General features: G+C 35.6%; 1 protein-coding gene across 1 annotated transcript; it reads right to left on the minus strand.

Annotated features, from left to right (window-relative positions):
- Positions 1-243: 243 nt before the first annotated feature.
- TERB2 (telomere repeat binding bouquet formation protein 2) lies at positions 244-24,554 on the minus strand. Its single transcript, XM_042942161.1, has 7 exons — positions 24,293-24,554; positions 24,097-24,178; positions 23,199-23,338; positions 20,770-20,831; positions 16,897-16,982; positions 9,016-9,104; positions 244-401 (listed from the first exon to the last, which is right to left on the minus strand). Exons 1-7 carry the CDS (start codon positions 24,354-24,356, stop codon positions 262-264), a joined length of 663 nt encoding a protein of 220 aa, XP_042798095.1. The 5' UTR covers positions 24,357-24,554; the 3' UTR covers positions 244-261.
- Positions 24,555-25,830: the final 1,276 nt, after the last annotated feature.

Raw genomic sequence — 25,830 nt, forward strand, 5'->3', positions numbered from 1 at the left:
GACATTTACTCTATAACAACTGTGTACTTAGGATTTGTGGACATAACATTACAAACTGGGGAGAAAATCCAGCCCAAATGTCAAAACACAGAGCCAAAATGATTCTGAATTTCCTTAAAAACACATTTTGAGAAAGAAAGAGAAAAATTCTTCCCCATTTCCCCAATCCCCTTGTCCCAAGGGGAGAGTGTAAAATCATGTACATCTTTGCTAATATTTTATAAAAAAACAAATAACTAGATATAAGTACAATTTAACTTATTATTTTCTCTTCAATTTGCTTTTTATAGCTGACATGTTAATTTCATTTTGAACATGGTATGCCAAATATCCTGAGCTTCCAGGAATAAAGTCACGTAGCTCCCCAAGGAATTTCTTCATGGAATCAATTGATATATAACCTACAAAATTAAAAATATATATACATTTGAAATCCTATCATACTATTACACTATTTGTTTTTCAATGTCTTTGATTTATTAGAATTAAGATTTTTAAATAATGTTTTTAGAAAGAAGTAAAAAGAAGAAATAATACCAGTGAGAAGATTCTCCATGAAACTTGATAATTATTAGGGAACACCTTTCTTCCCGACTCCCCACTCCGTCCAACCTTCTACCTCCTTTTATTTTATTTTAAATGTTTATGTATTATTGAGAGACAGAGAGACACAGAGCGTGAGCAGGGGAGGGATGGAGAGAGGGGGAGACACAGAATCTGAAGTAGGCTCCAGGCTCCGAGCTGTCAGCACAAGACACGGGGCTCAAACTCACAAACTGCGAGATCATGACCTGAGTCCAAGTCGGTCGCCCAAACAACTGAGCCACTCAGGCGCCTCTACCTCCTTTTAAAACACAAATATTTCGGGGTGCCTGGGTGGTTCAGTAGGTTAAATGTACAACTTTGACTCATGTCATGATCTTGCAGTTCGTGGGCTCAAGCCCTGCATTGGGCTCTGTGCCAACAGCTGAGAGCCTGGAGCCTGCTTTGGATTCTGCATCTCCCTCTCTCTCTGCCCCTCCCCTGCTCACACTCTGTCTCTCTCTGTCTCTCAAAAATGAATAAATGTAAAAATATTTTTTTTAATAATAAATAAAACACAAATTTTGATTACCCACTTTGACTACTGAGAGTGTAATGTCCAGGTTGGGGATAAAACATAAAGTACTTAGACTAAAATAACTGGGAAATGTGTCTGGCTTAGAGTGTAATCACTCAGAACTATCTATCCAACTAGCTACTAACAGCATCAACAGCTCATCTTCACCAGCAGAGCTGGGAACACTTTCCTGCATGGCTAACACTGGGATAACATTGTTTAATAAGAAATGAAGGAAAGCCAATATTACTGCTTAGTCAACAAGGGTTTTGGGTGTGAGTAATTTTGATGTCATTAATAATCTGAAATTGATAAGAGTATCAAAAAACACCCACCTAGAATGCAGAGAGCTTAAGGACTCAATAACATTAAGCAATATTACCTTGATAGCAACTGCTTATCTGAGTGATTATATTTTAAGTGTATTGTGTTTGTAGTTTATATTAAAACTGAAACCTAGTTTAAAAGTAAATACTGTATGAGAAAAACTCTGATAGAGCTCAAAGATGATTGAGTTTAAAACACCACCATCAACATGTGGTACATATGCATATAATTTGATTGCTTCTAATAATAGATAATAAACTCACAGCTAATAAATTAACTATGAATTAAATAATATAAAACTGAGTAGTGCCTTTAAAGATATTTTAATCATAATCATTTACTTCAGAAAATCTCTTGAAATACTATTACTACACTCTACGTGGTTCATGATTTTTGCCTAATGACTAGGTTCTGTATAAAATAAACTAGTGCAGAAAAATATTAACATTTAGTTAACTGCACATATACACAGTATGTGAAGTTTCTAAAGATATGTATGAGGATAGGAGTTTTAAAAATAATTATTATATTGATAAAAATATTCCTATAATTATAAGAAGGACATTTATGCATCAGAAATAGATTATTGTAGCAGTTTTGAAGTAATTATGACTTTTGGCTGAAGTCAACTGACGCCCAATTTATACTAGCTTAAACAAAAAGGGAGTGTACTAGAAAGACACTGCCATATCAACCAAGCTTGTGAAGAAGGCAGGCATGTTGCTGGGCCTCAGAAGTAACTAGCTCTCATTGTTGTCTCTTACTGGTATCCAGTTTTTCTCTACATGTTAATTTCATTTTCCTTTCTTGAGGCAAGTTGGCTTTAGTAGAAAACATGGGCCCCCAATGCTCCCAAGTTTTGTATCTTAGAGCTATGGTTACCTGAATGAGAATGATTTGACTGGCTGCATTCCATGTCAAAAAATCTAGAGAAAAGCTGTGACTGGCCCAACTTATATCAGGTAATCGTTCCCAAAGCAACTGTTAGAGGTGAAGAGCAAGCTCATGTTTTAGAAAATGACTGTTTCTGTGTAACCCAGATGAACTGGGGGGCGGGGCGGGGGGGCGAGAAAAAAGAGTTCCTAGGAAAGGTATTCTTGGTGGAGGATTCCATAAGTGTCTGTGGTAACCAGCCTCCCAAATGGCCCTAAATGATCCCTATCTCTTAGTGTTCACCAGTTTCTGTAGTCTCTGGAAGGAGATTCTGTATTTGGGTGTGTCTTTGTGACCAATAGCACATGGTCGAAGTGATGGTTTGTCACTTCTAAGAGTAGGATAAAAAAAGCATAGTGGCTTCTGTCTTGGGTAGGCTCTTTTCCCTCTTGCAGTTCTCTCTCTGAGGAAAGCAAGCTACCATGATGTGAACAGCCCTTATGGATAGGCCCACATGATGAGGAGTAGGGCCTTGAGCTGAAAATCAGCAAAGACCCAAGCCTGTCAACAACCACATGAGTGAGCTTTGAAATGTATTTCCCAGTTCTAGTTGTGCCTTGGAGTAACTGTAGCCTGGCTAACAACTTGACTGTAACCTTGTGAAAGACTCTAAGACGGAAATATCTAAGATGCTCCTGGATTCTTGGCCCTCAGAAACTATCAAGTAATAAATGTTCATTGTTTTAAACTGCTAACTTTTAGAGCAATTTGTTACACAGTAATAGATAACTAATAAAGTACCTATGATAAGTTCCCAAACTTTTAATTATCAGAACTTTTTGGTTTGAAAATTTTGCCTGCAAGATATTTACTCTTTTTTTTATTAATAATACATGTAGCTATCAATCAGAACTTCTTCTGATAACCAGTGATATCAGACTGAAAGAATTTAATTCCAGTCAAAAGCAAAAACCAAACAAAAAACAGACCAAAAAAAAAAAAATCCCTTGATATTTTATAGGACATTTGGCACTATCTGAAGACATTTTTCGTTGTCACAATTTGGGGCCACTGGGTTCTATGGCATAGCTCCAATTTGTATTTTCTGCAACCTAACATCTAATTAGTTCTATTTTAAGAGATTTAACATTCATTGAGCTAAATCTAACCCGTTTTGAGGAAGAGACAATTAAGTTATAGTCACAGAAATTACTACCACTGCCTAAATTAGAACTGTCATTCACTACATTCCAACAAGTTATTCCTTCCTGTACAAGCAGATGGGCATGATTTTAAAAAAGGAAGTACTTGTCATTTTATATCAAAATTAAAGACAAATGAATTATCTCTAAAAATTGAAACTTTCTTCCAAGAAAGTGCTATAAAATTTTAACGTAGGGGTGCCTAGATGGCTCTATTGGAAAAGCATGTGACTCTTGATCTTGGGGTCATGAATTTGAGCCCCACGATGGGTATAAAGATTACTCAAGATAAATAAATAAAATTTTTTGTAATTTTTATTTAATTTATTTTTTTAATTTACATCCAATTTAGTTAGCATATAGTGCAACAATGATTTCAGGAGTAGATTCCTTAATGCCCCTTACCCCTTTAGCCCATCCCCCTCCCACAACCCCTCCAGCAACCCTCTGTTTGTTCTCCATATTTATGAGTCTCTTATGTTTTCATTCCCTTCCTTGTTTTTATATTATTTTTGCTTCACTTCCCTTATGTTCATCTGTTTTGTATCTTAAAGTCCTCATATGAGTGAAGTCATATGATATTTGTCTTTTTCTGACTGACTACCCTCTAGTTCCATCCACATAGTTGCAAATGGCAACATTTCATTCTTTTTGATTGCCGAGTAATACTCCATTGTATATGTATATACCACATCTTCTTTATCCATTCATCCATCGATGGACATTTGGGCTCTTCCCATACTTTGGTTATTGTTGGTAGTGCTACTATAAACACTGGGGTGTATGAGCCCCTTTCGAAACAGCACACCTGTATCCCTTGGATAAATACGTAGTAGTGCAATTGCTGGGTCACAGGGTACTTCTATTTCTAATTTTTTGAGGAACCTCCATACTGTTTTCCAGAGTGGCTGCACCAGTTTGCATTCCCACCAGCAGTGCAAAAGAAATCCTCTTTCTCTGCATCCTCGCCAAAATCTGTTGTTGCCTGACTTGTTAGCCATTCTGACAGGTGTGAGGTGGTATCTCATTGTGGTTTTGAGTTGTATGTCCCTGATGATGAGTGATGTTGAGCATTTTTTCCTGTGTCGGTTGGCCATCTGGATGTGTTCTTTGGAGAAGTGTCTACTCATGTATTTTGCCCATTTCATAACTGGATTATTTGTTTTCTGGGTGTTGAGTTTGATAAGTTCTTTATAGATTTTGGATACTAACCCTTTATCTGATATGTCATTTGCAAATATCTTCTCCCATTCCACAGGTTACCTTTTAGTTTCGCTGATTGTTTCCTTTGCTGTTTAGAAGCCTTTTATTTTCATGAGGTCCCAATAGTTTATTTTGCTTTTGTGTCCCTTGCCTCCAGAGACGTGTTGAGTAAGAAGTTGGTATGGCCAAGGTCAAAGAGGTTTTTGTCTGCTTTCTCCTTGAGGATTTTGATGGCTTCCTGTCTTACATTGAGGTCTTTCATCCATTTTGAGTTTATTTTTGTGTATGGTGTAAGAAAGTGGTCCAGGTTCATTCTTCTGCATGTCACCATCCAGTTTTCCCAGCACCACTTGCTGAAGAGACTGTCTTTATTCCATTGGATATTCTTTCCTACTTTGTCAAAGATAGTTGGCCATACATTTGTGGGTCCATTTCTGGGTTCTCTATTCTGTTCCATTGATCTGAGTGTCTGTTCTTGTGCCAGTACCATACTGTCTTGATGATTACAGCTTTGTGATACAGCTTGAAGTCTGGGATTGTGAAACCAGCTTTGGTTTTCTTTTTCAAGATTGCTTTGACTATTCTGGGTCTTTTCTGATTCCATACAAATTTTAGAATTATTTGTTCTGGCTCTGTGAAGAATGCTGGTATTATTTTGATAGGGATTGCATTGAATATGTAGATTGCTTTGGGTAGTATTGACATTTTAACAATATTTGTTCTTCCTATCCAGGAGCATGGAATCTTTTTCCATTTTTTTGTGTGTGTCTTCTTCAATTTCTTTCATAAGCTTTCTATAGTTTTTGGTGTATAGATTTTTCACCTCTTTGGTTAGATTTATTCCTAGGTATTTTATGGGTTTTGGTGCAATTGTAAATGGGATCGATTCCTTGATTTCTCTTTCTGTTTCTTCATTGTTGGTGTATAGGAATGCAACCAATTTCTGTGCATTGATTTTATATTCTGCCTTTTGCTGAATTCATGGATCAGTTCTAGCAGTTTTTTGGTGGAATCTTTTGGGTTCTCCATATAGAGTACCATGTCATCTGTGAAGAGTGAAAGTTTCACGTCCTCCTGGCCGATTTGGATGCCTTTTATTTCTTTTTATTTCTCAATCATGTCTGATTGCTGAGGCTAAGACTTCCAATACTATGTTGAATAACAGTGGTGAAAGTGGACGTCCCTGTCTTGTCCTTGACCTTGGGGGGAAAGCTCTCAGTTTTTCCCCATTGGGGATGATATTAGGGGTGGGTCTTTCATATATGGCTGTTATGATCTTGAGGTATAATTCTTCTATCCCTACTTTCTTACAAGTTTTTATCAAGACGGGATGCTGTATTTGGTCAAATGCTTTCTCTGCATCTATTGAGAGGGTCATGTGGTTCTTGTCCTTTCTTTTATTAATCTGATGAACCACATTGATTGTTTTGTGGATATTGAACCAGCCCTGCATCCCAGGTATAAATCCCACTTGGTCGTGGTGAATAATTTTTTAAATATATTATTGGATCTGGTTGGCTAATATCTTGAGTATTTTTGCATCCATGTTCATCAAGGTAATTGGTCTATAGTTCTCCTTTTTACTGGGGGCTTTGGTTTTGGAATCAAGGTAATGCTGGCTTCATAGAAAGAGTTTGGAAGTTTTTCTTCCATTTCTATTTTTTGGAACAGCTTCAAGAGAATAGGTGTTAACTCCTCCTTAAATGTTTGGTAGAATGCCCCTGGACAGCCATCTGGCTCTGGACTCTTGTTTTTTGGGAGATTTTTGATTACTAATTTGATTTCTTTACTGGTTATGGGTCTGTTCAAATTTTCTATTTCTTCCTGTTTCAGTTTTGATAGTGTATATGTTTCTAGGAATTTGTCCATTTCTTCCAGATTGCCCATTTTATTGGCATATAATTGCTTATAATATTCTCTTATAATTGTTTTTATTTCTGCTGTGTTGGTTGTGATCTCTCCCTTTCATTCTTGATTTTATTTATTTGGGTTCTTTCCTTTTTCTTTTTGATCAAACTGGCTAGTGGTTTATCAATTTTGTTAATTCTGTCAAAGAACCAGCTTCTGGTTTCATTGATCTGTTCTCCTGGGTTTTTTTGTTTCGATAGCATTGATTTCTGCTGTAATCTTTATTTCCTGTCTTCTGCTGGTTTGGGTTTTTGTTTTTTTTTTTCTGTTCTTTTTCTAGCTCTTTAAGGTGCAAGGTTAGGTTGTGTATCTGTGACCTTTCTTCCTTCTTTAGGAAGGCCTGGATTGCTATATACTTCCCTCTTATGACCGCCGTTGCTGCGTCCCAGAGGTTTTGGGCTGTAGTGTTATCATTTTCATTGGCTCCCATGTACTTTTTAATTTCCTCTTTAACTTCTTGGTTAGCCAATTCGTTCTTTAGTAGGATGTTCTTTAGTCTCCAAGTATTTGCTATCTTTCCAAATGTTTAGTGTTTCATAGTGTTGTGGTCTGAAAATACGCATGGCATGATCTTGATCTTTTTGTACTTGTTGAGGGCAATAAATAAATAAATTTTTAAAAATAAAATTTTAATGTGGAAACTTAAAGAAAGAAAATAATTAGTAAGAAAATTTTTAAAAATCAGAAAATTTTACTATTGTTCTACCTATAAAATGAAAAAAAGACTATCACAAGTTAAAATTTTACTTTAAAAATTCTGGCTAATGATTATTTTTTATATTTTTTTATTATTTTATTTTTATTTTTTATTTTAGAGAGAGAGGTATGGGGTGGGGAGAGGGACAGAGGGAGGAGAGAGACAGAGAAAGAAAGAGAATCCCGAGCAGGCACTGCACTCAGTGCATAGTCTGACACAGGAGTCAATCCCATGACCCTGGGACCACAGCCTGAGCTGAAGTCAGGAGTCAGATGCTCAACTGACTGAGCCACCCAGGCACCCTGACTAATGATTATTTCTACAGTTCTTTTTCAGTTTGTTTTTAATATAACACTATCATGTCTTTTGAATAGTCAGACAGCAATGAAACATAGAGCAGCATTGTTACGTGTCCAAATCTAAGCATTTGTCTTTATTGTGCTGATTTTAACATTTATCATTGATTTTTTAAAAATGTTATCAAATGTTTGATATGTCCAAATGAACATGAGACATTTAGTAACTGGTGATAGAGTTGCCTGAAAAAAAAATCAATACCAGTAACATGCCACAACCATGGTTTAAGGGGTACTTGCATTTTATCTGAATGTTTAGGTCTAGGGATAAGTCAGGGTAGCAGTCACTATTCCCAATATTAGAACTTAAGTACTTCTACATAGTTCATTGTCCTTTGCAGTCCACATTTACTCCTCAAAGGCCCAGAACTGACTTCTCCGCTATCAAAGCTGGGTAGCAGTTTTCTTTGATGTCCCTAAGATTCAGTCTCAACCTACACATTAAAAGTTCTTTTTCAAAGTGCTTTTCTAAAGGCCAATTTATTACTCAGATGAACAGGAGGAAAAAAAAATGAAACAAATGGCTAGACTAAATGGTAAGAAGGAATAATACTATGAGAGAAGACATCTAGGAATCTGTGGACTACTTGCAAGAGGTAGTTTTGACACTCGTAAAGAAAGTGTGAGAAAAATACAAATGATTTTTAAAATGAAATTTCAAAAACCTGTATTTTTTAAGTTGCTGTATTTTAAAGACAATTTTTTTTTAATCTCTATTTTAAAAAAAAGATCAATGACATTACTGAATACCACCCAGATCAAAGTATCTAACTATCCACCTCATTTAGCACTAAGTCCCAGAGGCCACTTTTCAACTGGTTCCCTAAGTTCCATCCTCTCACATCAGCCTTAGTAAGCCATTTTTTCTTTACATCGGGCACTAGAAAAGCCAAATATGGAGTCCACGGACACCTGAGAACCTCTCTAAATTATATGTGAAGTTTGTGTATTATGTTTGTGTGTGTGTGTATGCTAGGGAAAGGGGTCTATGTTTCATCAGATTCTCAAAGGAAACTATGATTACAGTGGTCCATATAATTTATCTTCCAAATTGGTATGCCTGAGAGTAAAAAACTGATGCCAGGACAACAGGCATAAACTGGGACTGTCTTATGTAAAAACATGGATGTATATTCACACTACCAATAGACCAGTGTTTTAACAGAAAATATGGGGCCTATCTTTGGGTCAATTCTACAGATTTATTTAATGTAAATGATATCTCTTCTATTAGTATATGTAACAGAAGGGACTCTACTTGCCAGGCTAGTACAACAGCAGCTTTATTGTACAAAATATTCTTTTGTTTCTTCCCTACTTGGGTTTTCTCTAAATTTTATTTTAAATTACCTGTTACCATGTTGTTCACTGGATAATTCTGAAGAGGGAAGTACATCTGCTTTTCCGTAACTGGAGTCCTTATAAAATGCTTTTCTGTGCTACAAAACGAAACATACAGAAAGTCATATTTATATTTGGGTTTTTTTCCTGAAAAATTATTCCAGGCAATATGTAATCTATTTGCTCTTTTTTTTTTTTTAATTTTTTAAAGTTTATGCAAGGGAGGGGCAAGGGAGGGACAGAGAGAGAGGGAGAGAAAGAGAATCCTAAGCAGGCTCTGCAATGTCAGTGAGGAGCCTGATGCGGGGCTTGAACCCACAAACCATGAGATCATGACCTGAGCCGAAATCAAGAGTCAGCTGATCAACTGACTGAACTGCCCTGGCACCCCAATAATCTACTTGCTCTTGATCAGATTTCAGTTTTATTGGGTGAAATGTTAAATGTGAACTTTTGTGCTTCTAAGTAATACAAGGGCCCATTCAGTTTTCCTGGCCACTTGACAAAGCAAATTTTTAATGTAGAAATCTAAGTCTTTTTTTTCAATATTCTGAAAAGCATAATAATTCAATAATACTTTATAATTAGATAAAATACATATATACATATGTAATCTTAAATATGCTAAAAAAAGCAGAGTGGGTTCTATTTTAAGTAATCACAGCATTTTTGTTATTCAGTGTTTAAATAACTGAAACTCTGTCAACTAGTACTTCAATACTGTAATAAATAAAAAATGATATCTGGGAAAATCATGAGGTATACTGATTCTGAAGTAACTTCTGAGTTAAAAAGAAAAAAAGTTAAATTATTCCGAGTGTGGTTGTATAGTATAATTAATTACATTCTAACTTTTAAGAGCTAAGTAGTTTTCAACTAAAAGATCCTATTTTTTAACTATGCCAAATAACAATGTTTGCTATATTTAGCCTGTATATAATTAATAGCTAATATAATTATGAAAACAAAAACCTCAATAATTAAAAATTGGGGTCATCCTTTATTATTTTCCTTTAAAAATCTAAAATTAGGGGCGCCTGGGTGGCTCAGTCGGTTGAGTGGCCGACTTCAGCTCAGGTCATGATCTCGCGGTCCATGAGTTCAAGTCCCGCGTCAGGCTCTGTGCTGACAGCTCAGAGCCTGGAGCCTGTTTCAGATTTTGTGTCTCCCTCTCTCTGACCCTCCCCTGTTCATGCTCTGTCTCTCTCTGTCTCAAAAATAAATAAACGTTAAAAAAAATTTTCTAAAAAATAAAAAAATTTAAAAAAAAATAAAAATCTAAAATTACAGTTAGTATAGTAAAAACTTTATTTTCAATTTGTTTAAAAATTAGATTTCATCTGAAGTCTTCTTCTTCTTCTTCTTCCTTTTTTTTCATCTGAACTCTTCTAAAAGAAACTATGGCTCACTTAGGATAAGATCCTTCAAATAAAGCAAAATAATATTCCCAAAAGAATCAGAAACTGAAAGGGATAACCTTTATTATTATTATTTATCAAGGCTCTAAAATTTTTGGCTAAGCAATGAGATGGAGGAGGAGAGGGAAAGAAATGGAAGACATATCTAGTTAAAAGGAAGAAGCAATCTTTCATATTAACAAATTACCCTGAAAAGCCAAGAGAATCAACTGAAATATTTCTAGAATCTTAAAGATTCCAAGTGGGTAGTTATAAGACAAATACTGCCAAATCAATCACTTTACTTTATAATAGTAATAACTAATAAAAAATAAAATGAAAAAAAACCTGATCCAATCCACAGCAGCAGCAAAATTCATAAAAATCTATAATAACCAACACAAGAAATATATGATTCTATATGTAGGAAAGTAGGAAACTTTACTCAGATATAGAAAAGAAAAGTAGGGGTGCCTGGGTGGCTCAGTTGGTTAAGCGTCCCACTTCGGCTGAGGTCATGACCTCGCCGCTGGTGAGTTCGAGCCCTGTATTGGACTCTCTGCTGACAGCTGGCAGCATGGAGCCTGCTTCAGATTCTGTGTCTCCTGCTCTGTCTGCCCCTCCCCCGCTCATGCTCTGTTGCTTTCTGTCAAAAGTAAATAAACATTAAAAAAAATTTTCTTAAATAAAAGAAAAATAAAGAAAAACAGAAAACATTCTCCTGGATAGGAATACTGAAAATTATAAAGGCCTAGGGATTCTCAAATTTAAGTTTAACACAATTCTCAATAAAATCCCAAAGGGATTTTAGAGGTTAAGAAAAAATAATTCTAAAATTTACCTGAACAACAACATATTAGAAAATCAAATAGGAGGCAGACCGAATGTATAATAGAATGAAAAAAAAAAACCAAAAAAAACCTAGCAACAATCTTAAAAGACATACAAGATTTGTATGAAAAAAAATATGAAAATGTTCCTTAAGGGCCAAAAAGAAAATTTAAAAAAGTGGGGGGAAAAATACCATTTTCTTAGATAGGAAGATTTGGTATCAAAAATAGTCTCCTTAAGTTAATCTATAATTTTTTTTTGTAATGTCACTAAAAATAATAATTTTTGAAAATATTAACAAGGTGGTTCTAAAATTCAAATAGAAAAATAAACCAGAAAGAATAGCTAAGCATTAGGTAAAAACTAAGTAAGTACAAATAAACTATGGATTTAATTAATTGTAAAAAATAAAATAAAAATAAAAGTCTTCTGTAAAAACAAAAAGAATAGCTAAGAAAATCTGAAAAAGAGTAAAGAAGAGAAACTAGCACTAGATATTAAATCATATTATAACTAACTAAAACAGAGTGGTGCTGTTGTATGACAAATGAATGGAATATAAAAATATAAAATCCAGAAATAGACCCAAATACTTACAGGGAACTAACCTATAATAAAGGTGGCATTTTAAGACAGTGAGGGAAAAGATGAATTATTGAATCAATAGCCACAAGTAGGGTAGCTATCTGCAGGAAAAAAAGAAAAAGAAAGTACATCCCCACCTCATATCTTATGTCAAGATATACTCCAAATGTGTCACAGATTTAAATTGGAAGATAAAGTCATCATTAAGAAGAAACCATAGCAAAAAATATTGATGATAATAATCTTTTTTAAAATTTTTTTAATGATTATTTTTTTTTTTAATTTTTATTTTTAACGTTTATTTATTTTTGAGACAGAGAGAGATAGAGCATGAATGGGGGAGGGTCAGAGAGAGAGGGAGGCACAGAATCTGAAACAGGCTCCAGGCTCTGAGCTGTCAGCACAGAGCCCGACGCGGGGCTCGAACCCACGAACTGCGAGATCGTGACCTGAGCTGAAGTCGGACGCTTAGCCGACTGAGCCACCCAGGCGCCCCAATGATTATTTATTTTTGAGACAGAGACAGAGCGTGAGCAGGGGAGGGGCAGAGAGAGAAGGAGACGCAGATTCTGAAGCAGGCTCCAGGCTCTGAGCTGTCAGCACAGAACCCAATGCAGGGCTTGAACTCACAAGCTGTGAGATCATGACCTGAGCCGAAGTTGGACACTTAACGGACTGAGCCACCCAGGCACTCCACTGAGGAAGACTTTCCTAAGTACAATACAAAACCCAGAAAGCCATTAAAGAAAATGTTAATAAGTAGGAATGTATACAGTAAAACATTTCTGCATGATAAAACCTAACTTTTTTTTAATGTTTATATTTGAGAGAGAGAGAGGGAGCAGGGGAGAGGCAGAGAGATAGAGAGGAAGACAGAAGACAGGAAGTGGGCTCTGTGCTGACAGCAGAGATCCCAGTGCAGGGCCTGAACCCACAAACCATGAGACCATGTCCTGAGCCGAAGCTGGACGCTTAACCAATTGAGCCACCCAGGCACCCTCAAAACTTAACATTTTTGAAGTCGAAGACGGAGATGCCTGAGTGGCTCAGTCGTTTAAGTGTCCAGCTCTTGGTTTTAGCTCAGGTCATGATCTCACAGCTTTGTGTGTTGACCTCACAGCTTTGTGGATTCTAGCCCCAAGTTGGGCTCTGTGCTATGTGGAGCCTGCTTGGGATTCTTGCTCTCCCTCTCTCTCTGCCCCTCCCCAACTTGCACTGTCTCTGTCTCTCTCAAATAAATAAATACATAAAAAATAAAGTCAAAAGACAATAGGCTAGGAATTATTAATTGTAATTTATTTCACAAAGAAGTAATTCTCCTAAAAGGTAAAGAGTTCTTATCAAAAAATAAAAATAAAAATAAAAATAAAACTCAATCGATAGGAAAATGTGCAAAGGATATGAACAAACAGTTCACAGAAAAGGAGATACAAGTGATTCTCAAACATCTGAAGACACTCAGCCTCATTCATAATAATAGCAATTCAAACAAAACTAGAGTGAGATACCATTTTATACCTATTAGATTGGCAAAGACCAAAATATATGATAGCACACTGTATTGGAGAAGGTGCAGGTGAAAGAAGGGTGACTAACTATCCCAGTTTACCCTGGATTTAGGGGTTGCTCAGGAGACAGAGCTTTTCAGTGTTAAAACCAAGACAATCCTTAGCAAACCTGGATGTTTGTTGGTAAACAAACCTGAGAAAGGCACTTTTAAATATAACCAGTAGGAGCATAAATTGGTTTTACCTATATGGAAAGTAATTTGATAAGACCTATCAAGGATACAAATCTGCATACCTTTTGACCTAGCAATTCACCTCCTAAGAATTACCCTACAGATACTTGCACACATACAAAATGACATTACATGATCATCCACTGAAGCACCACTTTTAATAGCAAACTAGAAATGACCTAACAGTCCACTGAAATAAGGGACTAGGTAAATAAATTATGACAAATTCATACCGTGGAATACTATACAGTACAAAAATGAAAAAGCTCTTTATGTAATAATATGGAATGATCTCTAAGGTAAAATGATTGAGTGAAAGAAGGCAAGGGACTGAACAGGGCTTATAGTCTATCACTATTTGTGAGAAAAAGAAGAAATGAAAATATTTATATTAATTTGCTAGTATATGCACATATAAGAAACTAGTAATAATGGTTGCTTCTGAGAGAGCAATTGGCTTGTTAGGGACCAGTATTTTCACAGTGTCCCCTTTTGTATATATTAGATTTTGATAATTAAAATTTGAAAATAGAATAATATGTAGGCATGAAGAACTGAGGAAAAGATTTTTAAAAGGAAAATAATCAGTTTGGGACTTGCCTTGTCAGGTATTAAGATACATAAATAAAGTTATATAATTTAAAAGAATATTATATTGAGAGAGAAATAGATCCACAGATTAATGGAATAAAACCGTCTAAAAATAGATCTCCATATACGTAAAAACAACCTATGACAAAGGGAAATTACCCATCAATTAGATTTATTATTCAAAAAACCCCATGGAAATTTCTTATTTGTAAAACAAAATCAATTTTGATCTCCTACTACCATAAACCAAAATAAATATCTGCAGAATTTAAAACTGATTTTACATTTGAATGGGCAAGAACTTTTCCAAGTATAAAAGCAATAGAAGAAATTATAAAGGAAAAGTGATCAGTTTAATGGTACAAAAATTTAAACTTGTATCTCTAAAATAGTATAAGCCAGACAACAAACTGAGGATAAAATGTGACAAACTGGCAAAAGGATAATATAGCTATTATATAAAGTTGTCAGACAAGTTGATAAGAAAAACAATGTGACCCCACACACACACAAAAAGGGAGAAAGAATAAAAACTAACCACAGAAAAGGAAATATAAAATGCTAATAAACAAATTCAAAAAGGCTCAAAGCCATTAGTAATCAAAGAAAAATAAAAATTAAAACAAAATGTATTTGTATAAAATAGCAAGAAATGTACTAATGTTAGTGGTTATCTCCAAGTGGTGCGGTTGTTTATAATTTAAATTTTCTTTATTTTATTTTCTATTTTGACAAATCACACGCATTAAGTTTCCAAAAGAATAATTAAATTCATGCAATTTTCAGAAGATTTTGGGAACATATTGAGAAGTGAAAATAGCATAGTGATTAAGAGTTTGGATTCTGGATCAGCTAGACTTAGCTTCAAATTCAGTTTCACTATGTAAGTAATGTTGGGTGACAGCTCTCTGAACCTGTTTCCTCAATTGTAAAATGAGGCTAATAGTATTTATCTATCTTATAAGGTTATGAGAATCAAATGAATTGATTAGCTCACAGGTGTCTTGTATTCAGCAAGTGTTTAATAACAGGTTCATCACTTAGTATTCAGTATCACTAGTAGTATGCCAACAAAATATATGCTGAGTAGGTTCAAAGTATTTTATCTATGTTCACACTGCACCCTCTGGTGGTTCCACAAAGAAAAGGCTCTAGGTTAGATACCTACCTAAGGTATCTATTCATATCCTTTGTCTATTGTTATTGTTTTTAGATTGGACATATTTTCCCCAGATTTGTAAGCCTCCTTTGTATTTTTTAAAGAAACTAGTTTTTGTCAGATGTTTTTCCCCAGTGTATATTTTTCTTTTGACTTGATGTATGGTATTTTTATTGCCACATACAAGTTTAAAATATCTGTGGTAGTCAAACTTAATCTTTTCCTCTATGGCTTCTGCGTTTTGCAGGACAACCATTTCTTGAAGAATTTATGTATCTGATATCTTTTCTAGTCAAATGAATCACTGGGAGTTACCTTTTATTTTCGATTTCTCAGCCTTCTCTTACAAGGCCCTTAAGAATATCTTCATGGTCTTACCTCCTCTATTTTTATTTTTCTGCCTCTCTTTACCAGTTTCTTGTCTCAAAAAGCATAACAAGTAAATTCAAAGGAGTGCTATACATAGATATCCCAAGCCTTAAAATATTGATTCTCAGACTTAAGTGATAGAATATCTAGAAGTCGACCATGAAACAATGTTTTACTAAACTTAATTAAATACAAAACTTTGGGTAAATTAGATAACAACTAACTTTAAATTATAACAAATCAAATAGTAGGTACAAAAGGTATAAGAAAAAATTATGGAAGAAAAACTTAAAATTGAAAAAACTATATAAAGTAAACCCGTTTTTATATTGAAGAGAGACAGCTACTATTGGATCATTTTTATTTCAGCAATCAAATACCAGACCTTTGAAAAGCCAGTACTCTCTGTGAGTATTTGAAAGCCATGGAACTGGAAAATACAGAATTAGGACTAGATTACGAATAAGACTGAAACAAAAGGGGCCTCTCATAGATTGGCTCTAACACAATGGCAAGTCCATGATTGTCTTTTTAATTTCTTGAACCAAAGTGACTACATCACAAACAATTTAGAAAGGAAGGGGGAAAATCACTTAGAACTTCCAATCCTAATAAAATTACTGCTAATATATAGTATATTTCCCTATTTAGAAAATATTTAAAAAGTAATATAACAGCACTACTTATACATAAATTCTTGTTTCTTTTCTGCAAGAATAGTCTAGCATAGTGGTTGGCTCTGGAATTAGAATGACCCAGTTTAAATCCAACTTTTCCCCACTTAATAATAAAAGTTTATATGGCTTTGGGCAAATTAATCTATCTAACCATAGATTTATTTTTCTGTAAAATGGCAATGGTAATAATTATAGTATCAATCTTGTAAGAAGATGGTAAAAATTAGAGGCGCTTGGGTGGCTCAGTCAGTTAAGTGTTCCATTTTGTCTCAGGTCATGATCTCCCAGATCGTGGATTCAAGCCCTGAATCGGGCTCTGTGCTGACAGCTCTGAGCCTGGAGCCTGCTGCAGATTCTGTGTCTCCCTCTCTCTCTGCCCCTACCCGACCCATGCTCTGTCTCTCTGTCTTTCAAAAATAAACGTTAAAAAAAATTTTTTAAAAGAAAAGAAGACAGTGAAAATTAAATGAGATAAACACAGTTAGTGCTCCAAGATGCCTACATTGAATTGAATATCAATGAAGTAGATGAATTCAATACCTTTTGGATAGTTCTTTTTTGTGATATATTGCTAGTTCACTGCTTTCCTTAAGGTCCTCAGTTTCCTTTGGTGTTACTTCATCATGCTGTGGATAGCAAAAGAAATCACATTTTTAAAAATCACATCAATGATCCAATCAAATGTTTTTTCAGAAAGCAAAAAAGTAAATTAGCAATATATACCGAGAGTCTTAAAATTTTTATACACTTAGGTACATTCAATCTAGTTTGGTGTCAAAAACTTACAAAATTTTGTACACACACACAATTATACTATTTGTTTTTAGGTATATGTGATGAGGACCAGAATTGTTAAAATATCAGCTGTGGTTGTAGTAGATAGTAAAATTTGAACTAATTTTATTCTCCTATCAACTTTGGAAATTTTCCCTAATGTGGCCATATTACTTTTTAGTTTAGTGCCTGGGTGGCTCATTCAGTTAAGTGTCGGACTCTTGATTTCAGCTCAGATCATGATATGGTTCATGAGTTTAAGCCTTGCTTTTGCACTGTTAGTACAGAACATGCATGGGATTCTGTTTTCCTCTCTCTCTGCCCACCCACCCCCACACATGTTCTCTCTCTCTCTCAAAAATAAATAAATATTTAAAAGATAAGGAAAAAAAATTATTAATTTAAACTTAAAATTCTTGACTTGAAGATTCCTAGGCTTCCTATAAATTATAGATCAAAACTATGAAGTAAGCTGAACAAATTGTATTTCCCCTTCAAAATTAAAATGGAGTATTTAGCATGGAGTTATGAAAGAATCAAACATGCATTAAGCTTTTCAAAAAGATTATGTGAAAGTGACTCAGATACTGGTACCTATCACATAATATATTTACTTAATATGCCTTTGGGAAATATCTGTTTATGTCACAAATGTCCAAACAATAACATAACACTCCTCAAATTACTTACCAGATTTATGCATGTTGTTGCCATTCGATGAAATACCTTCTACTTATATATTCTATGGTTACATTATTATAATTGCCTAATATTCAATATCAATCAATATCTTGAAAGAACAAGTCACTTATCATAAAATCATATAATTTCCAGAGCCAGTCATCAATACAGGCATGTTCTACTAATTTTTTCATAGAAAAAATATTGGATTGGGTTGGAGCAGAGAAAATTTTGTTCCATTTTGCTAATATCTAGTATGTGAACTAAAACAGGTTTTTACCTTCTCTTTATCTCAGGTCTCTCATTTCTAAAACTGAATGATTAAATTAATGAGCTTTAAGGAGCTTTTAGCTCTAAAGTTCTGGCTTACTCAATAATAACTGTCAAACAACAATCATTCTATCACCACTCGTGTCCCTGAAAACAATATGACAAGCCAAGGATTGGATATTTTGATCCTTAGTACAACATAGCCAAAGACACTAAAATAACGGTTATTTTCAGATGATGACAACTTGGGGGAAAAAAAACAATTTAATAAAAGGAATACAAAACATATAAGTTAATTGCTTGGCTCCAGAAATATAAAGATTTCTGAAAAATTCCAAACACTGAAAAGTTAAATAATACAGTAAGTAGTATATACCTTTCACCTAGATTCACAAAGCATTAACATTTTTATCACTCTGCTGGTCCATTTGAAAATACTTGCAGATAATATGACATTTCACTCCTTAATCTTTAACTTGTGTTGTTGGTTTTTTTTAATGTTTATTTATTTTTGAGAGAGAGAGAGAGAGAGAGAGAGAGAGTGGAAGCGTGGGAGGGGCAGAGAGAAGGGGACAGGATCCGAAGTGGGCTCTGTGCTGACAGAAGTAAGCCCAATGCATGGCTTGAACTTATGAACTGTGAGATCATGACCTGAGCCAAAGTCTGACAACTGACCCAAAGTCTGACAACTGAACCACTAGGTGCCCCTAGCTTGCCTTGGCTTTAAAAAGCATTCTTTTATTTTTATAATGCCACCATCACAATTAAGACAATTAACATTAATTAAATATTACCTACTAGTCCATCTTTAAATTTTTCTGATTGTTCTCAAAATGTCTTTTTTACTTTTTATTTTAAAAATATCCAGAATCGGGGTGCCTGGGTGGCTCAGTTGGTTAAGCTTACAACTCTTGATTTCAACTCAGGTCATGATCCTGAGGTTCATCAGTTCGAGCCCTGCATCAGGGTCTGTGCTGATAGTGCAAAGCCTGCTTGGGATTCTCTCTCTCCATCTCTCTCTGCTCCTCCCCTGCTCGTGTTCACTCTCTCTCAAAATAAATAGATATTTATTTTTTAAAATATCCAGAATTCAATCAAGGTTTATACATCACACTTGGCTATATATCTCTTGATCTAGAACAGTGTCCCTGCTTTTTTACTTTTTATGGCATTGTTTTAAAGAGTCTAAGCCAGTTAGTTATTTTGTGATGTGTCTCACATTCTGGAATTCTCTGAGTGTTTACTCATAATTGGATTAAGGTTAATTAGGTTAAACATTTTGAATAAGAACACTTTATAGAAAATATTGTATACTTTTATTATATCACCTCAAGCTGAACATAATGAGAGGTTATTCCAATATTGGTGATGCTAAATTTGACCAGTTGTTTAAGGTGGTATCTGCCAGATCTCTCCATTGTGAAGGCGTATCGCTTACCTTTGTAACTACTAAGTAATCTGTGGGGTGATAATTTGAGATCATGATTTTAACATCCATTAATGACCCTGCCTAAATCAATTATTTTACTGGGGGTGGTAAAATGGGGATTTTATATTCTACCAATGTTTCTATATTTAAATTTTTTTAAGTTTTATTTGTTTTTTTGTTTTTTGGGGTTTTTGTTTTGTTTTGTTTTGTTTTGTTTTGTTTTGAGACAGACAGAGACAGTACAAGCAAGGGAAGGGCAAAGAGAGAGGGAGAGAGAGAATCCCAAACAGGCTCTGTGCTGCCAGCGAGGAGCCAGACATTAGGCTCAAAGCCATGAACCATGAGATCATGATCTGAACCAAAACCAATAGTCAGTCACTCAACCAACTGAGTCGCTCAGGCGTCCGTGTATCTATTAGTTGCTATTTTATAAAGAAGTTTCTCTTATTCCATGTTTTCTTTCCTTCCTTCCATCACTCCTTCCTTCCTTCCTTTATTCCTCTTCCCACCTCATTTCCTCTCTTCCTTCTGTTCTTATTTTCCTTTCTTTATTCCTTTGGAGCATCACTACTGAATCATGGATTCTTTTAAATTTAATTCATTCCTGTCATTCTTTTTGATGCTCAAATTACCCCAAATTTGGCTATTGCATAAAAATTTTGAAGTAAGTCAAAAGCATAGGCAAATTTGAAGCAGAATAGCAAAAGCTATAAAACAGTCAATTTTCAGTTTTGTACACATTTATTGACAGGTGTTATTGAAGATATTTAAGAAATGACACAACAGAGGGATTAGTAAATCAGAATCTATGCTGGCAGTAAGGGTGCCTAGATGGTTCAGTCAGTGGAGTGTACCACTCTTGATCTTGGGGTTGTGAGTTCAAGCCGTGTGTTGGGTGTAGAGATTACTTAATAAAATAAAATAAAATCTTAAAAAAAAATTAAAAGGAAGAATTATCTATTCTGGCCATAAAAAAACTGGGTAAATACTGTGTACCTATTACTCCCTTAATATTAGTGATAAAAGCAAATTTTCAAATTTTTTACGTGAATAATACAATAAAAATATCTCAATTTCATCAATGTGCTAGTGTAAAAACAATGTCAGACTAGATTATATTCAATAAAAGCATGTCCTTTAAATTCTATAATCTGGATCATTGGTTTTAATATGTCACAAGTAAACATTTTTAAGATTACATTGCTTTCAAAAATTTTTGAAACTGTAGATTCTAACCAAATACCTTTATTTACTCTTACCTTTTCTATCTGAAAATGTTGATCTTGTTCCCAAATAAAATTACCAAGTTTTCTTCTTATTTCTGTGGTAAGAAAAACAAATCCAATACTATTTTTTAAAGTAACTTTGTAGAGTTTTCTGAAATTTACCTGAAGTCTGAAATTTCTAAGCCAGCATTATTCCACTTGCATCAAACTCACCTAAGATAGTTGTTTAAAATGCAGATTCCTATTGAATCAGATGAATGAGGAGGAGCTCAGGAATTTGCATTTCTAACAAATTCCCCAGCTGGTTCCAAAGCACTATAAGAATCATTATTGTAAACTTTTTCTGCTGGAGTATAGGTCTTCATTAGATGTTTGTATCTTTAGGCCAACCATTAATAAAGAAGACAATCTACAGTCAAAATAAAAGGTATAAAATTCCCAAATTTGTAGAGTAGAGGTCCTCAAGAATTCAATAATTTGGTAAAAGAGGAGTGGAAGAGAAACATGTCTAGTGGGCATAGTAGTGTGTGTGTGTGTGTGTGTGTGTGTGTGTGTGTTTTAAAAGTTTATTTATTTTGAGGCGGGAGGGGCAGAGAGAGAGGAAGAGAGAGAGAAGCTCAAGCAGGCTCTGCACTGTCAATGCAGAGCCCAACACGGGGCTCAAACCCACAAACCATGAGATCATGACATGAGTCAAAGCCAAGAGTTGGATGCTTAACTGACTGAGCCACTCAAGTGCCCCTAGGTCACATTCTTAATGATCTCAAAAGTTTCCATAGTAGCCCACTTGCAGACAAAAAGGTAACATCCCTCTAGACCTATGTCATCCAATATAGTTGCCACTGTACTAGCTATTTATCGCTACCATATTGAAATGTATGGCTAGTCCAGATTGAGATGTACTAAAAGTGTAAAATAAAGTCTGGATTTCAAAGATTTAGCATCAAAAAAAGAATGTAAATATCCCAATGATTTTTTTATTTGTTATATATTGAAATCATATTTTAGATACATTAGGTTAAATAAATATATTAAAATTAATTTCACCTAGTAATTTCATCTATTTTTATTCACTGACTTCTTATTTATACTAGAGAATTTAAAATCAATATGTGGCTCACATTTGCATCTCACACTTCTACTAGACAATACTGGGCTAGGTAGATAATAATGTATACTTTTCAATCTTAAAAAGGAGCATGTTTTCACTGAAAACAGATTTCTTTAATTTAAATACATTTTAATGTAAGATGCTAAACTCAAAGACAGGAGTAATAATTTAAAATCAGGTCAGATAGTCATTCTATAATATAAGCCCCGTGAAGGTGGATATTCACTGATTTGCACAGTTTTTGAGTAAATTAGTTCGCCTATCCAGTCATTAATTTATTTGTATAACATTTTGGAACAATTTATTGTTATAACCAGCTCTCACAAGGACATCAACTGTGGAAGGAATCCAATCTTTGGGGTTTCTAAAGCTCTTCTATAGAAATCTTTTTCAAGTTGTTTTGTTTCGTTTTGTGCTTTGTTTTAAATAGTCTGCTTACTGGGACTTTGTTTTAGCTTCAGTCTGTCTTTCTAAGGACAGACACACATATATCAAGAATTGGGTAATATGCAAGACCTAAAATGGAGTATTTAAGGTTATCCCACAAAAGATAGGGAAATGATGTTCCAAGCAGGGAGTACTAAAAGAACCAATCTCAGAAGCAGTTTATTAACTTGCCCTTTATAGGATTGCTGAAATAATTAACATGAAAGTACTTTTATTTTTTTTATTTTTTTTTAAATGTTTATTTATTTTTGAGACAGAGAAAGACAGAGCATGAATGTGGGAGGGTCAGAGAGAGAGGGAGACACAGAATCTGAAACAGGCTCTGGACTCTGAGCTGTCAGCACAGAGCCCGACGTGGGGCTGGAACTCACGGACCGCGAGATCATGACCTGAGCCAAAGTTGGACGCTTAACCGACTGAGCCACCCAGGTGCTCCAGTACTTTTAAAAGTGTAAAGAACAAGCCACCCAGGTGCTCCAGTACTTTTAAAAGTGTAAAGAACGGGGGCACCTAGGTGGCTCAGTCGCTTAAGCATCCGATTCTTGGCTTTAGTGCAGGTCATGATCTCATGGTTCGTGAATTGGAACTTGCTGAAGTTCACAAAACTAGTAAGTATTGGATCCTAGCCAGTAGGCACTGTGAGGGCAAGATCTGCTTTTTGTCATATTCTGCACTGAATCCCCAGTATCTGGGTTGAAACCTGACACACGGTAGGAGTTTAGTGAATGTGTGAATGAACAATAAACAAAGCTAGAATATACACCCAAGGATATGTGATCCCAAGTCCCTTTCCACTTATATTCAATGATACAAAACACAAAAATCTCTGAGAACAAAGCTCAGTAAAGTTGGGTGACCTGGCTGGATTTGGCTAACAGAGATTGGATGACTCATCTTTGCTAACCTTTTTGCAGGCATGCAGGAGGAAGAATGAAGTGACCTAAAGCCACCGAATTTTTTACTTCAGCATTAGCCACTGCGGAGAGATAGTAGGCATGAAAAACTGTAGCGTTATCTTCTATGTAATCAAGGCTCTGATATATCCTAGGAGAAAGAAAGGGAGATATTTTAGGTTACAAAATAAAGAAGAATGTATTCAACCTTTCAAAAGAAAGAATAAACGAGTGAAAGTAGGGATAATTAGGTGTAGGCAATTAGGACACTGGGGAATAAGAGAGTGGGGTGGGCAGCCAGGGTGGTGACCAGACTTCTGCTTTGTAAACATAATGGAACAGCGATGTGAAGGGGGGTCGTAGGTGGGCGGATTGGAGGCAGAGCAACCTGTCTGAAAGCTACTGTTACATTCCGTGCCAGAGGTAATGCGGACGTGTGCGAAGGTGGTTGCAGTACCAAGAACTTTTACAGGGTACGTGACCACAGGGTACGTGTTTGGCCACTGACCGATTAACGGGGTGGCGTTGTTATTTCCAAAAAACTCCTATGGTTTTCAGTTTGAGAGCACAGGACTTGGTGCAGGTGTGAGGGGACCATCAGGAGATTTGGTTTAAACATATTGAATGTGATGGGCCTTCAAGGCACCACGTAAACTTGTGGGAGAGACAGCTGGAAACGTAACCCTGGAACTTGGGCGGACTCGTGAACCAAGTAGGAGGCCATGTCGCTGTGTCGGAAAGGAGAAGAGAAAGGTCATTTATATCCCTCCCCGCTTCCCATCTAGGGCTGAAAACTTGCTCATTTCCAGTCTATTCCTGTGATCGATACTTATTAGGGGCCTGCAACTTCCAACGCCAGCTGCTGACTCATCGTGACCCAACAGGCACTGCCAGGTGGCCTTCAGGTACCTCAGCGTGTCTGGGTGGGAGGCATCACAGCTGAACAGGAAGTCGGCGGCCCTTGGGTCACTGATGGAGCCCCCTTCGGCCACTGTGGAGGTAAGAGCACAAGGTGAGCCTAGCAACTACCCTGGGACCAAAGCACCAGAGCGAGAAGGGATGCTCAGTTCACCACCTCACCCACCCCTTCCGCCCAGCTGCCTACCCCAGAACTGCCTCAGTTCTCCGCCGACGCTGCGGCAGAACCAACCCCGCTGCCCTTGAAACATGGCGTCCGGCTGCTTTCGGGGATGTGGGGGCGGGGCCTACCGGGGATCGCTGATTGGTCCGAGGTGCAAAGCCACGCTCAATGATTGGTTCTCAGAGTAATGGGCGGGAAAAGCCTGCGGCAAGAAGGTGAGGAGTCTGGCTGGCACTGCTGGAGCGCTGACCGGCTCTGGGGCTGTGGAGAGACCGTTCAGCTTTCCCCTGACATTGCGGAGAGCGCCTAGTCACGTTGGTGAGTTTTAAACCCTCAGTATTCAAGTTATTGTGCTATTGTTACAGGCATGGGCACAGGTTCTGTGGCATCAAGCGTTATTTTGCAGCAAAACTCATTGTATCATTTCATTTATAAGTGTTTCAGTTACAATCTCTAAAGATAAGGAGTTTCAAAAAAGCAAAACCACAATACCATTATCACACTTAAAACTAGTAATACTTTAATATTGTCAAATTTCACCGGTGCCGAAATTTCCGGTTTTTTCAAAATTATGTTTTTCTTTTACAGTTTCCACCACCACCACACTTCGCTTCCTTGCATCACTTTTGATAAACTCTATTTTCCTGGTGTTGGGTCCATTAAATCTAAACTCTCAAAAATACTGATATAAAGCCTATAAAACATTTTACTATCTTTTTTAATGCCTGCAGGTTCTGTAACAATGGTTCCTTATTCATTTCTGTTATTAGCTATTTGTGCCTTTTTATTTCTTAGTCTCACCAGAAGTTTGTCAATATTATTAGCCTTTTCAAAGAACAAACTTGTGGCTCTTTGTTGATACTCTTTTATGTGTTTCTTCTCTATGCCATTAATTTCTGTTTTTATAATTTCTTTGGTTTTAAATTGCTGTTCTATTAATTTCTTGAAAGAGGAGTGATTTTCATTCTTTTATTTCCTAATATGTGCAGATAAGGCTATAAATTTCCTTAAAACTGTGTGCCATGCCACAGTTTTCAAGATGTCATTTTTATTGTTCAATTCAACATATTTTCAGCCTTCTAATATGTTATCTGATCCATGGGTTATTTAAAATACTTTAAATTTTCCAAACACGTGATTATTTATTTAGTTAGCTATTGTTAATGATTCCTGGTTTAAATGCATTAAGATAAAAGAACATGGCCTATATGCTTATAATCCTTTGAAATTTGTTGAAATTTCCCTTATGATTGAAGTGTATGGTCAGTGTTATGTTTGTGTTTGCAAAGAATATTCTATCTGAGTGTTGGGTACAGCATTCTGCATATGTTCATTGGGTCAAGTTTATTCATCATATTGTCACATTTTTCTGCCAATGACTAAATGGAGCATATTAAAATCTCCTTTGTGGATTTATGGATTTCTTGTTAATTTTTTCTTTATATATATTGAAATCATTGTGTTAGGCGCATGGTAATGTTTATTTCGTACTTTCTAGTTGACTGAACTATTAAGCATTTAAATAGGAAAGGCAAAACTTTTTAAAACATATGAATAAAACG

Source organism: Panthera leo, chromosome B3 (genome assembly GCF_018350215.1).
Source record: "Panthera leo isolate Ple1 chromosome B3, P.leo_Ple1_pat1.1, whole genome shotgun sequence".
Lineage (NCBI taxonomy): Eukaryota > Metazoa > Chordata > Mammalia > Carnivora > Felidae > Panthera > Panthera leo.